Raw genomic sequence first — 23,531 nt, forward strand, 5'->3', positions numbered from 1 at the left:
AGACAGGCCTTCAAACCAGGGAAATTGAGCGCTCTCTCTAGGTTAGAGATCAGAGCTGAAGGTATTTAAAGCTCTGTCCTTGTGAACTCTACCACTTCCCTGGAAAAGAGATGGGTGGAGCAGAAACCAGAACCTGAACGTATCGCTTTTTTAGCTGATTTTTAATGTGTTTTGAGTAACCTGGCTCAAAGGAAAAAGTCCTGTGCTCTTTGTTCTTAACCTTCAACATCGAGAAGTACATTTTGCACTTACCAACTTCATAAACGTTCCTATTGGCTGAAGCAGAGCCAGCGATCTCAGCATACGGGGAGTCCCCGCGTGCCGGGGACTTCATTTCCACATAGCCGCATTCTGAACTTCTGGGGACAAGAGCTGGTGGGTCTTTTATAGTAGCGTAGGGGTTCTCAGAACTACTTTACGAGCAATTACTTAAATTATATTGGGAGTTCTTCACTAGATCTGCAACAAGAAAAACACGTGTTTCTCTCAAGCATGCTAGTAGTATGGACATCAATGCTACACAGGGTGTTGAGTTCTAACAACTCGCTCCCCATCAAATATTTAAATAGAAACCAGTCATAGCACTTCCAAATGGTTAGACAGTCCTTAATGAATCCACTTCTACTGCTATTCTTGTTTATGGCCCTTGGTCTTGTCATCAGCAAATTCCTGTTGCAGTCTGAGAACTGTCAATTCTGGTTAGAATAGTAGCTGGCATTCAATACAGATAATCCCAGAGTGGTTGGGGTTGGAAGGGACCTCAAAGCACATCTAGTTCCAGCGCCCTGCCGTGGGCAGAGACACCCTCCACTAGACCAGGTTGCCCAAAGCCCCATCCAGCCTGGCCCTGAACAATGCCAGGGAGGGGGCAGCCACCGCTTCTCTGGGCAGCCTGTGACGGGGCCTCACCACCCCAACAGAGAAGAATTCCATCCTAACACCTGATCTAAATCTAACTTCTTTCAGGTTAAGGCCATTACATTTTGTCCTTTCACTATATGCCCTTGTAAACAGCCCCTCTCCAGATTTCTGGTAGCCCCCTCCCTGTTAGGTAGTGAAAGGCTGCTACAGAATATCCAGAGCCTTCTCTTCTCAAGGCGGAACAAGCACAACTCTCTCAGCCTGTCTTTGTAGGAGAGGTGCTCCAGCCCTGTGGTGACCTTTGTAGCCCTCCCCTGGCCTCACTTCAGCAGCTCAGTGTCTTTTACTGGGGAGCTCAGAGCTGGACACTGTACTTCACGTGCTTTCACTTTCTGTGCCTTGGGCACTGTGGCTTGAGCACTTGCCAGAAAAGACTGAGGCAAAAAGTCATGAAGTACCTCAGCCTTCTCCAGATCCTGGGTAACTGCATCTCCTGTTTCCTTCTGGAGACAAGGCCAATTTTTCCTCTCACCCTCATTTTGTCACTGATGGAGCTATAGAAGCTTTTGATGTTGCCCTTGATGTCTCAGGCCAGATTTAATTCTGTCAGCACTTTAGCTTTCTTAACCTGGTCCCTGGCTGTTGGAACAGTTTCTCGTTATTCCCCCTAGACTACCTGCCCATGCTTCTACCCTCTGTAGGCTTCCTTTCCCTGTCTGAGTTTGCCCAGGAGCGCCTTGTTCATCCAGGCAGGTCTCCTGGTGCATTTGTTGGGCTGCATCTCTCCAGAGCTTGAAGGAGGCAGTCCTTGAATACTAACCAGCTGTCCTGGGCCCCTGGTCCTTCCAGGGCTTCGTTCCATGGTACTCTACTGAGCAGGTCCCTGAAGAGGCCGAAGTATGTTCTGCTGCAGTCCAGGGTAGTGAGCTTGCTGTGCACCCTCCTTACTTCCCTGAGGATCTAGAACTCCAACATTTCATGGTCACTGCAACCAAGATTGCATCATGGTACTCTGTTACAAGCATTACAGAAGTCTAAAGGAACTTTCTCTAGACAGTCTCTCTCTAAACAAAATACACAGTTTCCAAGAACAAAATTAGGTTATTTGAGAAGACCTAAACCAACTAAATTTATTCCTACTCCATCTTTATTTACTAGGTCTCATGTCAGCTGTCCTGCTGTTTTTGCCAAGCCTGACACCCAGGTCACAAGCCTAGAGCTACCCAAGCAATCCCACTGCACCTTCTAGAAACCAGGCATAACATCAGCATTCCTCCAGTCTTCCAGAATCTCCCCATGCAGTGGGGTAGCCACAGCCAGGATCTCTCAGAAGTCCCAAGTGCTGGTACATCTGCTCTAAGAAAATGTAAAGCTGAACTCTGAGCGTTAAACTGTTTTCTTAAAAACCCCGCGTCTCGGCCGGAGCTGTTGTTAGACCAAGGCTAGGGATGGGCAGGGAAAAATCCTGCTGCAGACTGCTTCTGATGCTGCACCTGATCCCCAGAACCTGACAGTGAGAAGGACTAGAAATGAAGGTAATTAAATCATCTAAAGAATAATGGCACTCAGAGTCCCTTCTAAGGCTTTCACTGGGCAGAGACATGAGGAGTGTGATCCAGCCTTTTTGGGATGCTTGAGATTGGGAAAGGATGAAGCGACAACAGGATACAGAAATTCTCACCCCTTCTCAGGAATTTTCTTTTGACGGACAATGTGCTGTGTTTCAGCAGACAGGAGGCTTAGCTGGGAAGATGCTGCTACAATTTACATCTGCAGCAGCCCAGATGATGAGAAACTACTTCAAAAAGCCTTGATTCTGTGTGGTGGGGATTAGAGAAAAGGATTCACCCAACCCCACACCTATTTAATCAAAGTAATTTTGCCAAAGCAGATCCTTATTTACAACACCCATTGATTTATGAAAGTAATTAGTATGAAAATAGTTGTATGACAATATGATGAGAGTTTTGCATATCATGTCTGCACTGGGCATCAGGTGGATTCACCGCTCCTCACAAGGAGTCACTTTTTTGTCTCCTTGAAGAAAGGTCGAACCCATAACCCTGAACCTCACGCACAGCCAGACCACCTTGGCATTACCCTGAGCGGAGAACCAGGAAAAATTCCCTGCTTCCCTCTCTATCCCAAACACAGTAAATACCATTCACCCTCTCCTCCTCCTCCTTCTTCCTTCTTACCAAGCTCGTTGAGGTAGCCACCATGTTTCCAGTCTGCAGGCAATGTTCCCGCGTAGTCCATGACAGTTCCTCGTTTTCCAGGTTCCACGTTTTTAAGGTTCACAAACAGCTGATTGGTTTTGGCCTAATTCAAAGGAAGACAGATAACAGAAACTGAAACTGATGGGAAGTTACAGGATTTCCAGGTGCTAATCAGGCAAAGTGGTTTGGGTTTGCGTGGCCAGGTTTTGGTAGCGGTGGGGGGCCAGGGGTGGCTTCTGCAAGAAGCTCCTAGAAGCTTCCCCTACGTCTGACAGAGTAAATACCCGACGGCTCAAGGATGGACCCACCGCTGGCCAGTGACGAGCCCATCAGCGATGGTGGCAGCACCTCTGTGATAGGATGTTTCAGAAGGAAAAAAACCCACAGGCAGACACTTCTTGCTGCCAGAGAAGGGAGTGAGAAGATGAAGAAACTCTGCAGACACCAAGGCCAGGGAAGAAGGAGGGGGAGGAAGCGCTCCAGGCACCAGAGGGGAGACTCCCCAGCAGCCCATGGAGAAGACCATGGTGAAGCAGGCAGTCCTGCTGCAGCCCAGGAGGAAGATGCCGAGTAGAGATCCCAGCTGCAGCTCCATGCTGGAGCGGGTGGACACACCTGAAGGAGGCAGTGACCTCATGGGAAGCCTGCATTAGAGCAAGCTCCTGGCAGGACCTGCAGCCCGTGGACAGAGGAGCCCACACCGCAGCAGGTTTCCCTGGGGCAAGCTGTGGCTCTGTGGGGAAGCAGGCTGGAGCAGTCTGTCCCTGGAGGTCTGAGCCACATGTAAGCCACACCGGGGCAGTTGGTGAAGAGCTGTAGCCCCCATGGTAAGGATTCATGTTGGAGAAGTTCATGGAGGATTGTCTGATGTGGGAAAGACCCCACACTGGAGCGGGGGAAGCATGTGAGGAGTCCTCTGCCTGAAGAGGAAGGAGCGGCAAAGACAATGTGTGATTAACTGGCCACAATCCCCATTCTGCCCCCGTCCTGTGCCGCTCGGGGGTAGGTGGCAGAGAATTTGTGAATAAAGTTGAGGCCAGGAAGAAGGGAGGGGTGAGGGGAGGTGTTTGAAGATTTGGTTTTATACCTCATTATCTCACTCTCTTTTGATTTGGTAGGAAATTAGATGCTTTGCCCATGATGTTACCTGCGGAATGATCTCTCCCTGCTCTTATCTCAACTCATAAGCTTTTGGTTATATCTTCTCTCCCCTGTCCAGCTGTGGAGGGGAGTTATAGAGCGGCTTTGCTGGGCACCAGACCTCCAGCCAGGGTCAACCCACCACAAAAAGAAACCAAACCTGAAACATGATGGAACCAAATGAAATAAACTAGAAGCTAATTGACAGAGGAGCACTGAGATTTTGATGCTCTACCTTTGCCAGGGTCAGTCTGTCCATGTTGTTGACATGAGGTGCGGTAGCGCACTGAGTCAGAGTATGATAACTGGGGTTAGAGAAATAGTGACTGTTGGAATTTCCACCGGTACTGTGAGGGATGGCTTCTGAAAAGAAAATAAAATCAACAACTATCAATAGCATGGCATTTCTTTCTGAGGAGAAGTTTTTGACAGCTCTGCACTCATTCCAAAACCTAATGGGAGAGTTTCTGGAAAGAGCTACCTAGGAAATTGCCATTCATTTGACGGATTTAGGGACACAGAGCAGGAACTGACAGGTCACTTGAAGCAAGAGCATGTTACTTGCTAACTTACTTCTCTCCTGAGGTTCCTTGCTCTCTTTTGCCTCTGCAGTCACTGTCCCAATTACAGAGAATTTTAACCACCAAGTTCATAGCAACACTCTCTAGTGCCTCAAGAGCACCCCCACCTTTGCTGACAGCTCTTTCTTGGCTCTGAAAACTCTTTCTGCCACCTGCTGCCTGCCTTAACAGCTGTGGGCAGAAGACAGCAGTGCCTGAAGTTTCACGTACCCGTTGCGTCACTCCCAGGTTTGCTCTTTGCCTTCACTTGTTTCAGACTCGAGCCTTCAGATGGAGCTTCTTAACTGTATCGGGATTACAGATCTGCAGCACCACGGACGCTACCCTTTGTTCCTAGCCCTAAACTCTGTCTGTCCATGGCCAGCAGATGGCAATGTGTCACCAGTGGCAGACCCCTACGGACAAGATTTGCTTCGAGAGGATCTCTGTGTATCTGGGAGACTATGAGAAGGGAAGAGGGAAAAGGAGAAGGGAATTGTCTCTACTTGGGATTTGGCTTTACTTGTACTGGGCCTGCCACTAAGGCCGTGAAATTAGGAAGGAACGAAAACCGAAAAAGAAGAAAAGGGTAAAAGACAATGAAGAAACAGGCAAAACAGCAACCAATTGTCCTTCTCCACCAGACTGTCAGGTCTCCCAGGCTACTCAGAGCCCCGTGCTTCAAAACCCATGCAGTCGTATGAGCGGAGCCAGACATCTGGCTGGTGTCACGTCATATGACATGTGTGCCGATGTGGGAAGACAGCAAGAGATAAGGTCTTCATAACCAATTCTGCAGGTTTTCTCTGGAAAAAGCCCAGGTCCAACTCCTGAAGCATCTACCCCATTAAGACTCCCCCTGAAGCAAAGAGGATGTATCAAAACACTGGCCAAAACAGAGACTCCCCTGACGGTTGAGTAATTGCTCTTAGGCACCAACACTTGCCATTCCTACTCACTTTGCTCACAGTGCTTCCCCATGAAGCCCGTGCGGCAGGTGCACTGCCCACTGATGTGGTCGCAGTCAGCTCCGTTCTGACACTGGCATAGCAATGCACAGTCCTTCCCGTAAAAACCCAGGGGACATCCTGCAATAGAAGGAGCGGGAAGAGAACTGGAGTGAAGCAACTGCTCCAGAACTAAAATGCAAACATCCTGGGTAAGTATATTAATGGACTACAGCCAGTACTGCACATCCGCAGGGGGAGCATCTGAATGTCAGAGTCATTCATTCTGTGTGTGCACATGACAGACTCTTCCACAGGGATGCCCAGCCGCAGCCAAAAGTTGTCTTCCTCTAAAGCAAGGCTAAAGAGGAGTTCAAATGTAGTTGCCAGCACTCTGCCAGTGCTTATGCAGCTGCCTCCCCTGCTACCGCGGAGGTAACGTGTAACATCTTCTGGGCCAAAAATGCTTAGCAGCGTGGGAAGACATCAACGACTGAAATGTGAAAACACCAAAGGAAAGTTCTGTCACTCGTTTATAGACCAAGAATGGATGACAAAAGTCACTTACTCTGTGTACAGTAAAGGCCAGTCCATCCTGGAGTACATTTGCACTCCCCATCGCAGGCACTGCAGTAAGCTCCATTATGGCAATTGCACGTGTGGATGCAGTTCGGTCCCCAGTGGGAAGGTGGGCAAGCTAAAACAACCCACAGCAATTCATTAATTGATCCCAAATGACAAAGATCAGTGATATCCACAAACAGAGCTGCTTACATTCACATAGAAGCACTGCTTCACTTGGTGTTTGTTGTTTTGCTTTTAAAGCCATTTCTTGGGCTACTCCATTCTGAGCAAATCGCCACAGGTTGGGTTTTCTCTAACTAAGGACTTCTTTTACTCTACATAAAAAGTGTTGAAAAAAATTGGAAGTGTCGAAAAAGCCAGCAATTCAAACTTGATCCTCAGTAACTAGGACACTCATACCAGCTTTCTCCACACAGAAAGCCAAGTAACTTTCCTCTTTTCATTATTTTTTAATCTGCAAGCAGTTACGTTGAACACAGCCAAAGGTATAAGTCTTCTAAGCCTCAAAACTGAAGGAGTACAAACAGAGAAGGTTGAAACACATCTCACAGCCTATAGATTTAGGCTAAATATGAAGCTTAATTCTTTAATTTCTAATGTTAGAGTCTAGGTAATTACCTAAATAGAGTGCAAATGATCAGGACTGTACCTTTATCAAGTGGACTCTTGCTGCTGTGGTTGCATTGATGAATATAGTATTTTTTAAAAAAAGTAATTCCTGAATCCTTTAAATGCAAAAGGACTCATCTATGTGTGGGCTGCATTTTTGCAAAGTGGTGGTTTTGCCCAAATTTCACTTCATTAAGAAATATACTACATTGTAGTGACAAAAAAATAAACACTAAGTTTGGTTTTTCTTGTTTTTGCTTCATATGTGCCTTATGATTCTTTTTGTTATTGTTTTTGTTTGAAAATAGTGGTCAGCTATGAAGGAATGTAAATCCCATACAGATGAAAGGTTAAAAGTTTTAAGAAGGTTACTGGTTCCAGAAGAATTTAATGGAATCGTTATTTTCCATGTGAACAAAAGGCCTGTACACAAAGCAAAGAAACTTGCTCTGTTACAGCCCATGAGCATAGTCTAAATAGATGCTTCCACTCATATTGCTGGCACCATTTTCTTGTTATTGATTTGTGAGTAAGTCTCTCCTCCTCCTAAATACCCCTATTCTTCTACTCTCCAAAATACCTACTTATTTTACCATAAAACCAGACGCCTTTCTTGCTACTGGCTTCCACAGGAATCGGCTCAAGATTTATCTTGCTATGATACTTAGTTGTGCATGCCAATCACTTCACAGAATTTAGACAGCAAAGAGTTTTTTTTCCAAAGTCACCAGCTGCTACATTGCACTGGTACAGAGCTAGTTAACCTGGACTAGCCAAGCCATAAATGAGTTACCGTAAGTGACGTGAAACCAATGTGGGATGGTATTCGGAAATGCACCTCCCTGGAAATCAGCACAGTCTCTTTGGAATGTTGACGTATCAGGCTTTGGTGTGGCTTCTTTTATTCACAGAAATGGGTTGACTGAAACTTTGGAATACAGTGTTTTGGACCGTGTGGATTTTGGTACTTCATGGAATTGGATCTATTTCTCGTGAGAATTCTGCCTCAGGTTTTTCTCTCCTATTATCAGTATTTTCATAGACCTGACAAGGCATCTGGAGAATGCTGAATTATTTAATAAAAGAACTCCTATGAAACATAATGAAATTAGGGCCTAGCACTCTGAGTCAGTAACAAAGTCTTCACTGGTTTAGCATACCAAGGCAATACTCCTCAAGTGAGGTAGAATGGCAGTAAAAAGGGGTATCTGCGTTGTGCTTTTATGTGGCAAGGTTCTGGTGGCGAAGGGGGGAAGCAGGGGTGGCTTCTGCAAGAAGCAGCCAGAAGCTCTCTGCAGATCCTCTACAACTCTTCTTGGGCAGTGAAAGACTGAAAATTGGTCTCTTCTCTCATATTCTCCATCCCACTTCTTAGAAAAGCCAGAGTGCAATTATGTTGCTGATAGTGCTGATAAACTGAAGAAGAAAACTTTCGGATTTCTTCCTCCTATACCACACAGTCCTCATTTCTGACTTGGACAGTGGGTTTTTTACTAAATACTAGATAATGTAAATAGCCAAACCTGAACTGATTGTTGTTAAAAGAAAGGGGAACATTCCATACTTACGTTGAGAGCAGTCACTACCAATCCAGCCAGGGTAACACTGACAGGATTTATCAATAGGATTGCACGTTCCGTTACTGGTGCACGTGCATATTCCAATGCAGTTCTTGCCAAATCTGCCACTGGGACATACTGGAACAAAACACAATTAGAACTCCTTAGTAATCAGAATGGGATTACCTTTTCTTTATTTCAAGAGGAATCTTGATACTAGGATCAAGACAGGTACTGCTTAGTATAATGTTCAGTAAGGCATTAGAAATTCTGGGAAGCCCTTTATACATGCTCATTATACAAATAATACAAATAACAATACAGTGGGTTTCATACTGTAGGATCAAATGTTCAAACAGTTTAAACCTGCTTAAGATTCCTAATTTATACGCTGCAAGCACTACAACAGCAACTGCTGTTGGTTTTATGGCTTCCAAGCGACGGAAGGAAAATTGCTGAAGTGCCTGGTCTCTCTGTCCCAGAGAGTCTTTACTACAACTTGTACCTTTGTTACAGAGGGCTCCTGTAAATCCAGGTAAGCAGTCATGTAAGCCAGTAATATGGTGGCAGGGACCACTGCTGTGTACACACTGGGGGCATGTCTGGCTGCAGCGGTGTCCATAAATCCCAGGGGAACAGACTGGAATCAGAAAGAACAAACCGTCATTCCTTCCTACACTTTCTATACAGCCGTGAACTACTCTTCAGAGCACTTCCTGACTCTGAATTAGCGCTGCTTTCTAAATACACAAGGCTGGCAATGGCATCCTCATTATTCGTGCAGTTCAAGGCTTTACACTCACAAATGGAGATTTGCTCGTCTTCCTCTAAGGTTTGCTATATCCCAGCTCTTAATGACTTAACTGACATTCTGTTACTTGTCAGGCCATGCTGACTTGGGTTGCAGGTGAAATGCATCTCTAGTTTTTATGTTATACACATTTGACTACACATTGTATGTCCTCTCCAACGCAAACAACTCCTAAGGCATATTTGAAGAAAAGTCATTTAAAAAGATAGACTGGATAGTTTTATCTGTAGAGGAGTATGGTCATCTTAGACCTTGACTTCTTACCTGTTTCCTAACTTGGAAAACAAATAGCCATTACTTCACTGAGAAAAACTTACCAATGTTTTCCAGTGATCCTTTAGGTACTCATGACATGATACAGCCAGCTACACATCACCTAACTTTTAGAGAACCTGAGACCAGAAATAGGAATTCACTTAATTCTTACGTGAAAGGCACAAGTTTCTTTTAAAAAAGGAGGAAAAAAAAAGGGGGGGGCGAGGAGGACAGACAGGGGTTCCATAAAATCTCCTCCTTTGCTGCTCTAATCCCTTCTGGTATTTTTTTCCTGATAAATTAGAATATTAGGTAACGCATCAAGAGAAATAGCTGTTGCACAGCAGCACAATTAGCACAATGCACAATTAGCACTCACAGAACTTAACTTGGAACCTTTCCCGTATTTTAATTTCATTCAAGATTCAGTCTTTTAATTATACACTCGATACGAGTTACATGGCTCGATCTCCCTAGAGATCCTCGCTGTTTTGGTAGGTAATACTAAACACCAAAAAATACCAAGTCTGATGGTTACTTTAACAAACCTAAAAGAAAAAAAACCCAAGCTATTCTAACATACTTTGTTGAATTTAGTTCCTTCCTCTATTGTCACAAACCCTTTGCCTGCTGCTCCACTTATTATGCATATACATATGTTCCACAACACCTTTCTTAATCCTACCTTCTGATGCTATCTCTGCAGTGTAACTTTATAGAGCAGCTATTTGAGATCGTGTTATGAAAGTATTGCTCAGGAGTATTGCTCTGACATGTGAAGCGTGGGAGGAGGATATTTCCAGACACCGAACAGAAAGCAAACTATGCTCTTTATGTCATACAGTGTGTCCTGACATCACCAACGTGTTGAAACTAGTCCGTTACACACGCTGCTGTGATGACATCATTCCAGGACAGATACTCCATTTTTTCTAGAATCACGCACAAAGTCTCTTTCTAGCAAAATCTTTTTCCTTTCCATAGATGAAGATTTCACTGAAGCCAAAAGCAGTGTCTCCTTTCCAATACCTGAGGTCACGCAGTCAAGGTCTGTGCTACGCCTGAAGTCGTCATCTCCACCCAGGATAGTTCTATCACACCGGCCAGCTCATTTTTAGAACCTGTTACAAAAAGATGCTACACTTTTACTACGGACTTTCAAATCATAGAATCTACCTACTTTAACCTGGCTTCATTCGTTACCATACTTTTGGTCTCTGGTGATTTGTCTGCCCTAGTGTCTCACAAACTACTCATCGATGGCACAATGACAATACTACTATTTTCTCATCATTCACTCCAATTACTTTTATTATTTTTGCAGCCTTGCCATTTCCCAGCGGTATCTGAGTGACTGAGGGGAGGTCGCACTGCGGCTTTTGGGACGACAATAAGGCCAAGAACACTCTGGGCTCAGTTAGGTGAGTGCTGGCTGTGGCAGCCTCCCTCTCTTTCTGTGAGGACTCCTGTGGAGAGAGTCCACAGAGACTACTGACCCTTGAATACAAACAGGAAAGCTGAAGCTTGCAACGCTACAGTATCGCACGGAGACACAAAACTCCAGAACCCTCTGAGAGGGGCATACTTAAGAGTGTCAACTCCATCTTATGGAAGCTGGAAGAGTTTTCCCAACACTTACATAGACATTTAGGTGAGAACTCAAATCCCTTCCTGGAGATAAAAGGTTTGTGATAGCATGCCCTTCTGCAGAGTTTCATCATGTTTTCAAATTACCTTGCTCTCCATAGACAACAGTGCCAAACACAAATTCTAATGGATAACCAAATACAAATACTTCCTAAAACCACAAGGAAAATGCCAGAGAAACCTTGCAGAAAAGTGCAACAATTTTCATGCAGAACAAAATATGTGCAGAGACACTTGAGTTCTCAAGTTTGAAAAACCTAAGTGGAAGCACAGCTTCTGCACAACTGATCCTCTTTTTGGCTGCCAGAGCCAAGCTTTCTGGGTTCCTGCACGCAAGGCTTTACGTACCAGAGCTGCCAGCACAGCCTTGCATATTTACAGCTCTTCACCACTTCCTGAGGAATGGTTCTGTGAAGGCGCGCAAGGTTTCAGATTGACCCGTCTACCCTCCTACTCCCAGTTTGCCTGTGGATCCCACACTCAACAACATTTCCATACCTGTGAATCACAGATGGAACAAAACAGCCACAGAACTGGCCCCTGTCTCCTTCCAGCCCCACACAGTCCTCCTGTAGAGCAGAGAATTTATTTAAAAACTGGAGTTTCTAAGAATTTCCCAGAAAACCAAACACTATCACTGGAAAAGATGGAGCCAGTTTTTCAGAGAAAGAGTTCATGTTTTGACTACAAAATGTAATAAAAAACAGTTATGGAATAAAACAAATCAGTTTTGACTTTTACCATTTTAAAACCTTTGAAATTAGATATTTTGATTGCTCTCCCCAAGCACAAATTGCAAGGTGCAGCAGACCTGATGAGGCAATGTTATGGCAGTGCAATGATTTCTAACTTTGCAGTTCTCAATGTCGGGGTGACAGCGTCAGAGCCCCAAGAGGAAGGCAAAGACCTGTCTGTCACTGCACTCTTCGCAGTGCCTTCTCACAGCTGACTAAGAATGAAGGCAACTTCTCCGTTCATATTGTACCAGAGATAGAAGATAATGTAATCAAAACTAGGTTGTTTGATGTTAAGTATCTATTTCTGGCACATTCTTTCCTCTCACAGTTTTTTCTGCTTTAACAGAAGCACTCTGGAGAGCATTTGATGCCAACGGGGAAAAATTTGGGTCTGTGTTTTTCAACAAATTCTAAAGGAGCTGGAGAAAAGTCTGAGGCTCAACTTTAAAGCATGGAAGCAGGAAGAGTTTTTCATCTGTGCATCTTAACTGTGTGTTTTCTGCACTTCAGTGTGTTGCACTGCAGAGTTCTTCCCAAAGATTTGTCGTCATGTGTCACCAATCTTCAACCCAGTTGTGTATGGGCTACCAGGAGCAGTCCTCCTTGGAGACTTATCCCCCCGACAAAATTCAGTGCAAAATCTGGTGAAATTATGAAACTACCTGGCAAGGGAATTCACATTTTTCTCCTCTCCAGCCTGGAGCACAGGTACAGGTTCCATCCAGAGCTTTGCAAGCCCCTCCGTTAAGGCACTGGCAAGTTAAGTTACAGCCAAGCCCCCAGGTACTTCTGGGACAATTTATTGAGCAATCTACACCATGCCAACCTGCCAAAAAGAAGAATTTCAAGTGACAAATTAATCCAAGTTTTCCCCCATTCCTCTCTGAGGACGTGTTTCACTCTGCCTATCAGGCAGCATCTTTCGGAGATGTGCAATCCCAGGGTACCACTAGCTACAAGCTAGTAGCAGCAGTTTCAGACGAGGACTCGTCCACGTTGGAACAAGGGTGGTGAAGGGCACCTCCTGACATCTCTGCACAGCACACATTTGCAGATGGGTGCCACCGTGCAATAGCAATTCAGGGCAGATTGGCAAGGAAAACACAGACACCTTGAAATTACACTACCAAGCACCAGAGGATACTGAAGGTTTAAGGCATGGGTTGAAAAAGCAAGGACTGTATTCCCTACATTCAAGCTGCTGCTTTCATCACTCTTCCGCCAGTACTGAACAGATGGAGCTCTGCAATACAGTTTAGAAACTAAAATCCTAGACACAAAACAGAAGGAAACATAGCAGCAGTGCCTAAGTTGCATTTCTCCAAGGATACATGGAAGACCTTCTAGATCATTGCTGTACTTCCCTCCAGATGCAAAAAAGACTGTAATGGGAAATGGGTCTAAAATGCACCCTTCACTGCTGATTATGCTGGGTAGCAATGATTTGCAGACTGCACGCTGGAGGCAGAGAAATGGAAATAGATTTTTAAAAATGTGACCATCTGATACAATAGAAACGGCAGGAGACAGTCTGACGTGACCATCAGCAGTGACACAAGCCAAGGTTCTAATTTTGTACCTTGTTTACAGCAAGCCAAGGGAAAAGTAATTCTGCACTGAGCCTAATCAATAGACTGTGCAAAACACATGGATTGAAACGAAGCCGCCTCGTGCCCTGGATAGAGAACTTCACATTTAGGGGTCATTTCAGGCAAAAATCAGTCCCTGACAGAGGTGGGCAGGCACGTGCAGTTTCTGAGGGGGTACAATGTCCATCAGAATTACTGCTGGGAGGTGAGAGCCAGGCAGGGAGGTCAAGGACCGTCAGTCTAGTCACACGAATACTGGGAGACCTAGAAAGTTTCTCACAGAAGCAGGGAACAGCGCGCAAAGGCTTGGAAGGGTCTTAGGCAAGGTTTTCTCAGAGAGCTGGTGAGGAAAAGAGCATTCAAATAGAATAAATTGCCAGTAGATACTAACATCAGTGCTAAAATGGCAGGAAGAAATCGGTGCCTCTGTGTGGCTGAGAGGGGCAAGGGTTGCAGCCAGAGGTCATGCACACCCAGGCTGAGGGAAACCCGCCTATGCATTTCGACTAGGCAGGCTGCTGTCAGACACATGGCAGGCATGCCTGTGGTACATCCAGCAGATGACAGCACTGCCACCAAGAGAGAAGTGGTGGCACACCTCAGGGTAAACACCAGTAATTCACTAAGCCGCAGCAGCCTCCAGCCCACTGAGAACACAAACATGAGGCATGTGCACTCTTCTTGGGGCAGATGGTTTCCTAGTTTTCACCTCCCAGAGCAGCAGAAGCATAAATCAGCTGGTGATATGGCCTTCAGCGTGGTCTGCTTTTTATTAAGTTTCTTTCTTCTTCTCTACTTCCAAAACTCAAATTCATTTTATGATTAGGGAAAAAGGAAATTAATCTGAAGGGATGCTTACCTGCTTTGCAGGCACAAGAAACATCTACTGGTGAACAGATGGCTTCGTTTTTGCAGTTGCATACAGATGAACAGTTTATTCCATACGTCCCCAGAAGACAGGCAGTACCACAAGCAGCACCCTGAATGACACAAAAACAGAGTCTAAAAACTATTCAGACAATAGAACCAGTACATTCTGTAGACTGACTCAGGTGCTACAAAAGCCAGAGAACATGCCTGTTCCAGGCTGTCACTAAGGTATCTGAAATTTCATGGCGAGGGACTCCTTCATGCTCTTTAAGTCCACAGTAAGCATTACTTTCCTGTTAGTTGTTGGGAGAGCTCAGGTCACACAGCAAACACCACTTGGTTAGATCAATGGACAGTATCTTAAGTAATAAGGAAGCCCTTCACGAAACCAAATCTCGGTAAGACAGCAGGTTCATGGAACGTGGATGTCTACAGTATTTTTAGGAATTAATTTGACTGAAGTTTTCACAGTTGTTGTTCCTACAACAGTCACCCTGTAAATATCCAAAGCACAGGTAACCGCAAATGCATGTAAAAGCTGCAGAATAATCCATCCTGAACTGCAAAAACAAGTGTCTTGCTCTAGATTTTCTCTGAATGGAACATCAGGAGCTTCTGCAGCAAGATAATGATTGAAACCATCATTCCTCCCTTTATTTACACCTCACAAGCACATCCTCCTACTTATCACTGTCTTACAAAGTCACTATCTTTTCTTTCCTGAAATGCCTTCACTTCAGTGCTGAGAACCAATCACATTTTTGCCTCAGAATCTTAGACAACGCCCAGTATTATTTATGTACCTAAATACCGTTACCTTTCTTTTCCTGTGGTGGAGAAAGGACACTCGGGCACCATGAAGAACTTGGCACTCAACTAAAGCCAATGGAGTTGAAAATGTACTGCGAAAGAGAGACTTATTTACCTCAAATCCAGGGCCACAGGTGCATTTTCCAGTCACACTATTGCAGTCAGCACCATTTTGGCAGCTGCGGATCTGCTGACATGACTCGCCATAGAATCCTGGAGAACACGTCTCGTTGCAGTAGAGCCCCGACCAGCCAGGCTTGCAGGAGCATTCCCCAGACACAGGGTGACAGCTGCCAGGAGGGGATGGAAGGATAAGTAATTCAGGACTAAAAATGACAATCTACAACTGAACAGTTCTTGAGATCTAAATTAGAACGTATTTATAAAACTACTAGTACTGGCATTTTAAGACATACATCACTGTCCTGTAAATAGATGTAGGAAGCTGTAATACTTTTGAAGGATTTTGATGGGTTTTCATGAAGTCAGACTAATTGGCAGTAAGATTTATACATTAAGAAAGGGAGCCTATATATATATGTATGCACATATCCCTCAGAGAAAGCAAGAGACAAAAGAAAGGCCACCAGAACGTGTCCTGAAAAAACCCTAATCCCAGCCTAACTATACCAAATTAGTTGGTGATGCAGAATGACCTCCCACAGTCTTATTTACAAATGTGAAGCAGGGGTGGAAGATCACCAGAAAGAGCTTACAAGACAAAAGGAAAAACCCTTGTAGAAAAGTACGTAGCTACAGTGTGCTCTTTTTACACCAGGTGTCACGTGAGTAAAGACATGCCAAAACCAGCCTGAAATGCTACAATTCCTACATTTTGTACATTCCTGTACAAAACAAGGCGCTAATGTTGACAAAGGCAGACAGAGGCCTTTTTTGCTTCTTCCTGCAAACTGCATCTTCAGAATGACAAGTTTCTGTAAACCCCCCAACCTGTGATGGGAAGTGGCAGGGACGTATGGATCTGCTCATACCAGGTCACAGCGCTGTTGCTGTACCCCACTGAGGAAACGGGGTTTATATGGCCTTAGTCTCAGCCAGCCAGTGCTCACTCTCTCTTTTCTCTTGACTGTTGAGTACCAAGGGAAAAATGGATACTTTCACCTGGTCACGGAGAACAGAGGGCTGGGTTCAATACACACTCTAGCTCAAATCCTTGCATATCTACCAAAAGAGGTAATGGACAAGAACCTTTTCTGAAAAAACTCTTTGCATAAGAGGCTTGTTACCTGCTGCTGCTCTCTGGACCCCTGGAAAATAATAGAACCTCCCAGGTATACCTATATCTAACCCTTCACGAAGCATAGAGGCTGACAAGCACGAGGATTGGCTGGAGCTGCCATCAACTGACCACATATACTGATTTCAGTTATTTTGCACTTACAGCACACCAGAACGTGCAAGGGATATATGATCTATCCTGCCTACACACAGTGAGCAATGTAATGATCTACCCACCTGGTAAACAGAGACAAAGGTCCCACTTTGTCATAATATTTATTTGGCGGGTAAGCAACCAAATAAATACAGCAATGAATATTAAGATCACATATAGCTGCAAGCACTGTAATTCAGAAGCTCTTTTGGGCTGAGAGTTTCCTGATCCAGTTAGGGAATACCAGATTCTCTCACAAGTCCTTCGCTGCTTCAGATTGCATGAAAGTACTAGAAAAATCAGGAAATCTTTCTTTTCAGATTTCTATCTTCTCTACAGAAGAACAGGTTCAAGGGTGTAAAGCCTACCTCCAGGTAGTGGGCCTGTGCCAGGGACATCTTTTATCACACTTGAGACCATAAATTCCTTCAGGACAAAGCCTTGTTTCACACTGCTCTCCAGTGTATCCTGCTTCACAGAGACAGGCACCACCAATATGGTAGCATTTCCCACCATTCATACACTTGCAGGGCTCAGCACACTGCACCCCGTACGTCCCCACTGGACACTCCTCTTGGCACATATGAGAAAAACAAAGAAAAAAGTGGGTTAGTTCCCATCAAATACAGCTTTGGGACATTCCAGGGAAATCGAGTTTATGAGCAATCTCTATACGGCTCTAAAAAGCCTCTGAAGTGGAGCAGTGATTTATAGAAATTCATGTTTCAAGTACTTTATGTCAGAATTTGTAACTTTTAGAAGTAAACTGGATTCTCCACTTAGCAATAGCGTGAACAGCCAGCAGATTTCTGTGCCCCTGTAGATGCTCAGGGCCTGGCAGTCCTCTGGCAATCACGCTCAGCAGTCTCTGATGAGAACCTTTTCTAACTGTGTTTTCCAAACACACTATGTTTGACACAAGGCACGGAAAAATGTAATAGAAGTCACAAGAGCCTTCTGACTGAGGTCAAAGGGGTATATGTGTTCATATCATGCCGAGTTGTACCCCGTTTTGTGAATCATGCGGGTGCTAATTACAAGGCCTCACCAAGTCTCTGAACCATGAGGAAAAACACGTCTTTATGGTGACGGTGAATGAAAGGTGGGTAAGGAAGTTTCACACCACCGATCGGCTACATCTGACTGTAATAAAAAAGGCACGCTTGATGTGCTGGGTGTACGTGCTGGTGTTTTAGGCCTGGCACCCTGTTCTGACCAGAACTGAAATGAACACCTCGACTCTGCGTGTGATTAGCTCTTTTCACACCAGGGGGTTTTTGATCATGGGATGGTTTATTTGGCACTGGGATTCCTGGCGGCAGATGGGGTCCACCTGTCCCAAAGGGGAACAAGGATCCTAGCCCAGCAGTTGGCAGGGCTTGTGGAGTGGGCTTTAAACTAGGTCTGAAGGGGGAAGGGAATAAAACCAGGCTAGCGGGAAAAGAGTGTCAGAGTCAGGGGTGGGAGTCTACTGTGGACTGCCCAGCCAGAACAACAACAACATTGATGAGTTATTCTTCAAGGGACTAAGAGCCACCTCTAGATCCCCTGTCCGTGTCCTTACGGGGGTTTCAACTGGCCAGATGTTAGCTGGGAACACCACCACAGCTAATACAAACAGGTCCAGGAGAGTCCGAAAGCAACTGGATGGTAACTTCCTTGTTCAGGTATTGAGGGAGCCAACGAAGAAAGGTGCCCTCCTAGATCTCTTGCTCATCCACAAAGAAGGACTTGGGGGGAAGTAGAAGTAGGTGGACTTCTTGGCCACAGAGTAGTGGAATTCAAAATCTTTGTTGAAAGAAGGGAAACTGCCTCCAAAACTTCAACACTAGATACAGGGAGAGCAGATTTTGGACTGCTCAGGAAAGTAGCTGGTAAGGTCCCCTGGGAAACTGCTTTTGAAAGTCCATCAATGCTGGCCACTTTTTAAGTACCACCTCCTAAAAGCACAGGAATAGGCAACTCCAAAACATTAGAAATCAAGCAGGTGGGGCAGGAGGCTGAGCAGGGATGTTCCTCTAGAGCTCAGCAGAAAAAGAAAGTGGAAGCAAGATCAGGAAATGTGCGGGGATTACGGGGACACTCTTCACCTTTGCAGGGAGAAAATGTGTGTGGCCAAAGCTTAGAGAGAGCCGAGGCTGGACAATACTGTGGTAGACAGTCTGGGGTCTTCAAATACAGTAACAACAAGAGGAGGACCAGAGAGAACGTTGGTCTGTTGCTAGATGAGAACGGTCACATTACTAACAGGGACACAGAGAAAGAAAAGGAGTTTAACACCTTCACTGCCTCTGTCTTCAACAGAGTCGATGGGCTTTGTGACTCCAGATGCCTCAAGTTGGAGGCCCATGACTGCAGTAAACTCCTAGCGAATTCTGACCATTCAGTGACGTGCTCTGACCTGGCTGGCCCTGTGTGGAGCCAGGACTTGGAGTTGATGATCTTCATGGGTCCCTTCCAACTCAGGATATTGTATGATTCTGTGAGTAGTTTTTGCATAAGAACTTGGTTTTGGACTGGTTTTATAGAAGCCTAAATATCTTGCATTCAAGAAAAACCCACTCTGATTCTGGAAGAGACAGGCATAATGGGAATAAGGGTAACAACTGCTGCCCAATGACTCACTGCCACACCATGCACAACTCAACTGAAAAATGTACCAGCAACACCAGGAAAATTTAACTCTGAAAAGTATGAAAGCAAGCAGTGTTTTTCTGTTGAAGTATATACAAGCACAGTTCTCTTTCAACAGGAGAGTAGAATTTGATCTAATGCAAGTTAAAAGGCTTGCAGTTGTACTGCATGCTGTCTGTTTGCTGGTGGTTAACAACATAAATATGAAGGCTCTATGAGCTTTATTAAAGACTGAGTGGCAAGATCTCAAAATAGACACTTGTTCCTAAATGACGTGCCAGATACTTTGCTCAATTGCTAACGTGCTCACACAGACACCTCACTGGTGATGCCATTTTGTTGGCATTAGATGACACTCAAACACATCTGGGAAGTAAGCTAAAGAAAGGAAAATGAGCCTTTGGACGGGTAAGAGTGCTTACTGCACCTCCTAGGTGCACTTGCTTAGTGCATTACTTGAGCTACAAGACCTCCTTCTGCACCTAAGGAAGAGTGAGGATTCTTATCTATCTAAACATTTGTGAGTCATGGAATCAGATTGATGACAACAATTCAATAATTAAAGCTGTACTTCCTTTTCTGAGGGAGTACTTTGAGGTTATTTTTTCCTTGGTTAACTTCTTCTTGGAATATTTCTTCTTCTTTAACAAGAATTAAAATCAGCGGCTCAAGTGCCATGTACTGCAGAATGAAGACTCCCAAGGAAGAACTGCTTTTCTACAAAGGCCTGAAAATTTTTAGACAATGCATGACTCAAAAATATTTTTGATCCTCATTTTATAAACTAAGAAATTCAAGTGTAGCTACTACCAGTAAGAGCTGACATCATAAATTAAATCTTAAATCCTAAGTCTTAATCCAACATTAATAAGAAAACAGAAAACTCGCCTGCTGAACATATTGCAAAGGCACTGGTGTTGCTTGGGTAAAAGCTTCCAGATGAATTCCATGAATTGGATCCTCGATAATCAGACATCCAATGTCAAACCACCTGCAATGACAGCCAAGTTAGAGTCTGTTGAAAAGCAACATGTTAGCCCTTGAATGATGACCGTTTTACAACCTCTAATACAACTGTAGTTAAAAATGTAACAATGACTTACATCAAGGCATCCCAGCATTTTTCAAATCAAATTTGCATGTATCAACTCATGTATATATAAAAAACTGAAGTGCCTGTGTTCCCTTGTAAAAAATTCTACGGCTCCGGTTGTTTCATGTATTTTATATGTGTCTACATATAAATGACATTTTATTCTTTAAAGCACTGGAAGCAAGACCCTTTGAGTCAATGAGAAACAGCCCTCTCCCCACCTCAGGGATATATTTCAAGTTCTCACTTGTCAGGAAGCAATTCCTCAATGAAGTTTTCTACCGATACAGCAGGCTGTTTTTCATGGATTACTCCAGTCCGGCGCAAGCTGTCTATTCTTTCTTGGGCTCCCTACATGGGAACATGATCTGTTAGACAACATTCTCTTTCAATCACATCATACAACACTCAGAGATGAGTGCAAAAAACCCCTGTGGAGCAGAATTTTCAAGTTAAACAGAAAACAGCGATTTAAAAAAATTACTCTTTTTATTCAACAGTAGAAAAACCAAAAAAGTCATGAAAAAGCACCATAGCCTTTCCCAAACAGGAATCTCAAACAGTAACACAAGCTATGATAAAACTCATGTTTGAAAAGCTGCACAATGAATTCCTACATACTAAATCTAAGAATGGAGCTGTTCAGGAAGATCCTTGGCAAGTGTTGATCAACCTGTCTTTCACCTACAGAATTAGTTGGGAGACAACCCAGTCTCAAAGGCTCTCTTAACTTCTGATTACATTTTTCCTATTCAATTTCTCATGTTTAGTTTTCATCCCAAAGTACTGTGCTAGTGACAGACTAAGAACAAATGCCTGATACACTTTCAAACTACAGTCATATCACAATGCATGCCAGATGTGATGGCAATCAACTGCTTTAGAAGAAAACGGACATAAATGTTCTTCACTGCTGTGACCGCGTTTGCACAAGAACCCCAAAGGCTATTCCAACAAGCAGCTTCAGAATGATCTAGTTACACCAAAAACAAGAAAAGGAGAAGTCTCCCAATGCCACAGACTGACATTCCCCTTAGGGAAAATCAGATTTTTCTGGGTCAATGCCCCATCCCTGGAAGTGCTTAAGGTCAGGCTCGATGTGGCTTTGAGCAGTGTGGTCTAGTGCAGAGAGTTTCAGCCCCCTCTGCTGAGGACAATTTGTAAGGTCACTTCCAAACCAAACCACTCTCTCATCCTACGTTTCCATTGCCCTTCTCTGTGCTGGAGGTACTTTACTACTTACTTTTAAACCTGCAGCGTAGCCCACAGGTTGTACTTTAGTAAAACACAAAATTGTGACTACCACAATGCTGCTCCTTCCTATTCATTTTAAAGCTCTAACTGAGATACTATGCTTTTCATTCCAGGCTCAATGCTCAGCAATACTTCACAAAATCACAGAATCATACGACTGGAAGAGACCTTTGTAGATCATCAACCCTTTCAGTAAACATTTCTTTCTAATATCCAATCTAAACCTCTGCTGGCGCAGCTTTGTGCCATTTCCCCTTCTCCTATCTCCTCTCACCTGGCTGAAGAGACCATTGCCCACCTCCCCACAACCTCCCTTCCTGTAGTTGAGACTTTATTAGACTGTTTTAGCCTTTTCAATGTTCTTCCCAAGTGTTTCAGGAACTGCTTCAAGTTTGCTGAGCTTCCTAAAATAGTATAAATACTGTTGGGCTAGAAAAGCAGAACAGCTGAAAGTCAGAAGAAAGCCTCAAAAGCGATGTAAACACCGTTGTGAGCACGCTTACCTTTCGGCTTGTCGACCCTCAATGCGATACCTTACACACCGGGATTTAATCACCAGATCCAACAGAACACATACAGCATATTTTAAACTCAATTCCATATCACTCCCTCAAACAGAGAAACAGGGAGGGAAAAAAGTATGTGACTTCCAGATTACAGACAAGGACTTGTCACCGTTTTGTTCTCTGTAACTTGCTCATCTCTCACAACCTGAACTGAAGGGTATTACTATGCTACTACCTAAACTACAGCAGAATACACAAGTAAATGAACCTTAAGACGCACATAAAAAAATCAGCCTGCAGAGTGAGAGTCTCACTGGACAACGCACCTGAGAAATCACCACGTAACTGTGACAGAATTAACACACTCTCCAGATAAACTTCAAGTGCTGTTACATTAATCTAACATTCTATGCATTACTTAATGGTTTGTCACAAATACTTACTGATATATGGAACCATGCCAGGGTCCAGCGGTGTAATCATGGTCTCCACTGAATGTTTGGGTTTATCAAGAACAGACTTCACCATGGGATTCTCAGCTACACCCTAAACATAAGCAAACAGACTTCCATATTATTTTCTCGTTTTTCCCCAAGAAACTCACAATAGCACAGTTAAAACCCAACCAAACAAAACCCAAGTATTAAGCTGCTTCGTGGTCTTCTTACCACATTTACACTTTGTAATGCCTGGTGCATCTCACTCGCCAGCACAAATGCTGCAAGACGTGACTAGGAGTGCATGACTTTTCGGATACAGCAAAGGCCAAATATCATCACCGCCATCCTCTCACGCACCAATGCAGAAACAGGCCTGCCAGTGATGGTGGGCAACACACTTTATTTCCTCCTATTCTGGGACGGGAAGTCTTGAACATTTAACAAATACTAATTACAGCTATCATCAGACTCGGTAGCTAGACTCAAACTGTGACAACTCCAACTGAAGAGCCTCTTTTTTATGACCTTACAGACAAGAGGACCTATTTTTGAATGGCCCATTACTAACAAATATTTTTACAGCTGAAATTGAGCTGAAATTCCTCAATTTATAAGTAGATTCTAAACAACGCTGAAAAAACGCTCTATCTTCTCCAGCCAAATCCCAGGTGGAGCTGCTGACAGACCTAAAAGTTCATTAAATGTAAGCACAAACACTGACAGGGTCTTGCTGGCCTATTATCTACCTTGAGGGACATCTAAAAGAATGGTGTTGGATTTCTGAAGAACAGCAGAGCAAAAAAGGTAGTTCAATCGATTTCAAGAGCAGAAACAGAGATAACTGCAGCACTGCCGTGTATGCACTTCAACAGAGAATCCAGCTTGCATTTCTGCAACAACTGACAGTTAAGCCTCACAGATTCTGTCTGATGTTTAAAAACCTGACTCTGACGTGTGCTTCCACACATCCAACACTTGACAGCTTCAGTACAACTAATGATTCCTCATTCTT

At 44.2% G+C, this 23,531-nt stretch overlaps 1 protein-coding gene across 1 annotated transcript in view; it reads right to left on the minus strand.

Moving 5' to 3' along the window:
* LOC311203699 (uncharacterized protein) overlaps positions 1-17,175 on the minus strand; it is a gene marked incomplete at its 5' end in the record, with an annotated part of 77,625 nt that extends 60,450 nt beyond the window's left edge. Inside the window, 13 exon segments of the mRNA XM_084278455.1 lie at positions 253-415; positions 419-495; positions 3,060-3,183; positions 4,456-4,583; positions 5,740-5,868; positions 6,296-6,424; positions 8,490-8,618; positions 8,986-9,120; positions 11,281-11,344; positions 12,593-12,756; positions 14,379-14,499; positions 15,315-15,489; positions 16,961-17,175. Coding sequence (XP_084134581.1) covers positions 253-415; positions 419-495; positions 3,060-3,183; positions 4,456-4,583; positions 5,740-5,868; positions 6,296-6,424; positions 8,490-8,618; positions 8,986-9,120; positions 11,281-11,344; positions 12,593-12,756; positions 14,379-14,499; positions 15,315-15,489; positions 16,961-17,175 — 1,753 coding nt within the window.
* Between the last annotated feature and the right edge of the window lie 6,356 nt (positions 17,176-23,531).

This window comes from Gallinula chloropus (assembly GCF_964237585.1).
Source record: "Gallinula chloropus genome assembly, chromosome: Z".
Taxonomy (NCBI): domain Eukaryota; kingdom Metazoa; phylum Chordata; class Aves; order Gruiformes; family Rallidae; genus Gallinula; species Gallinula chloropus.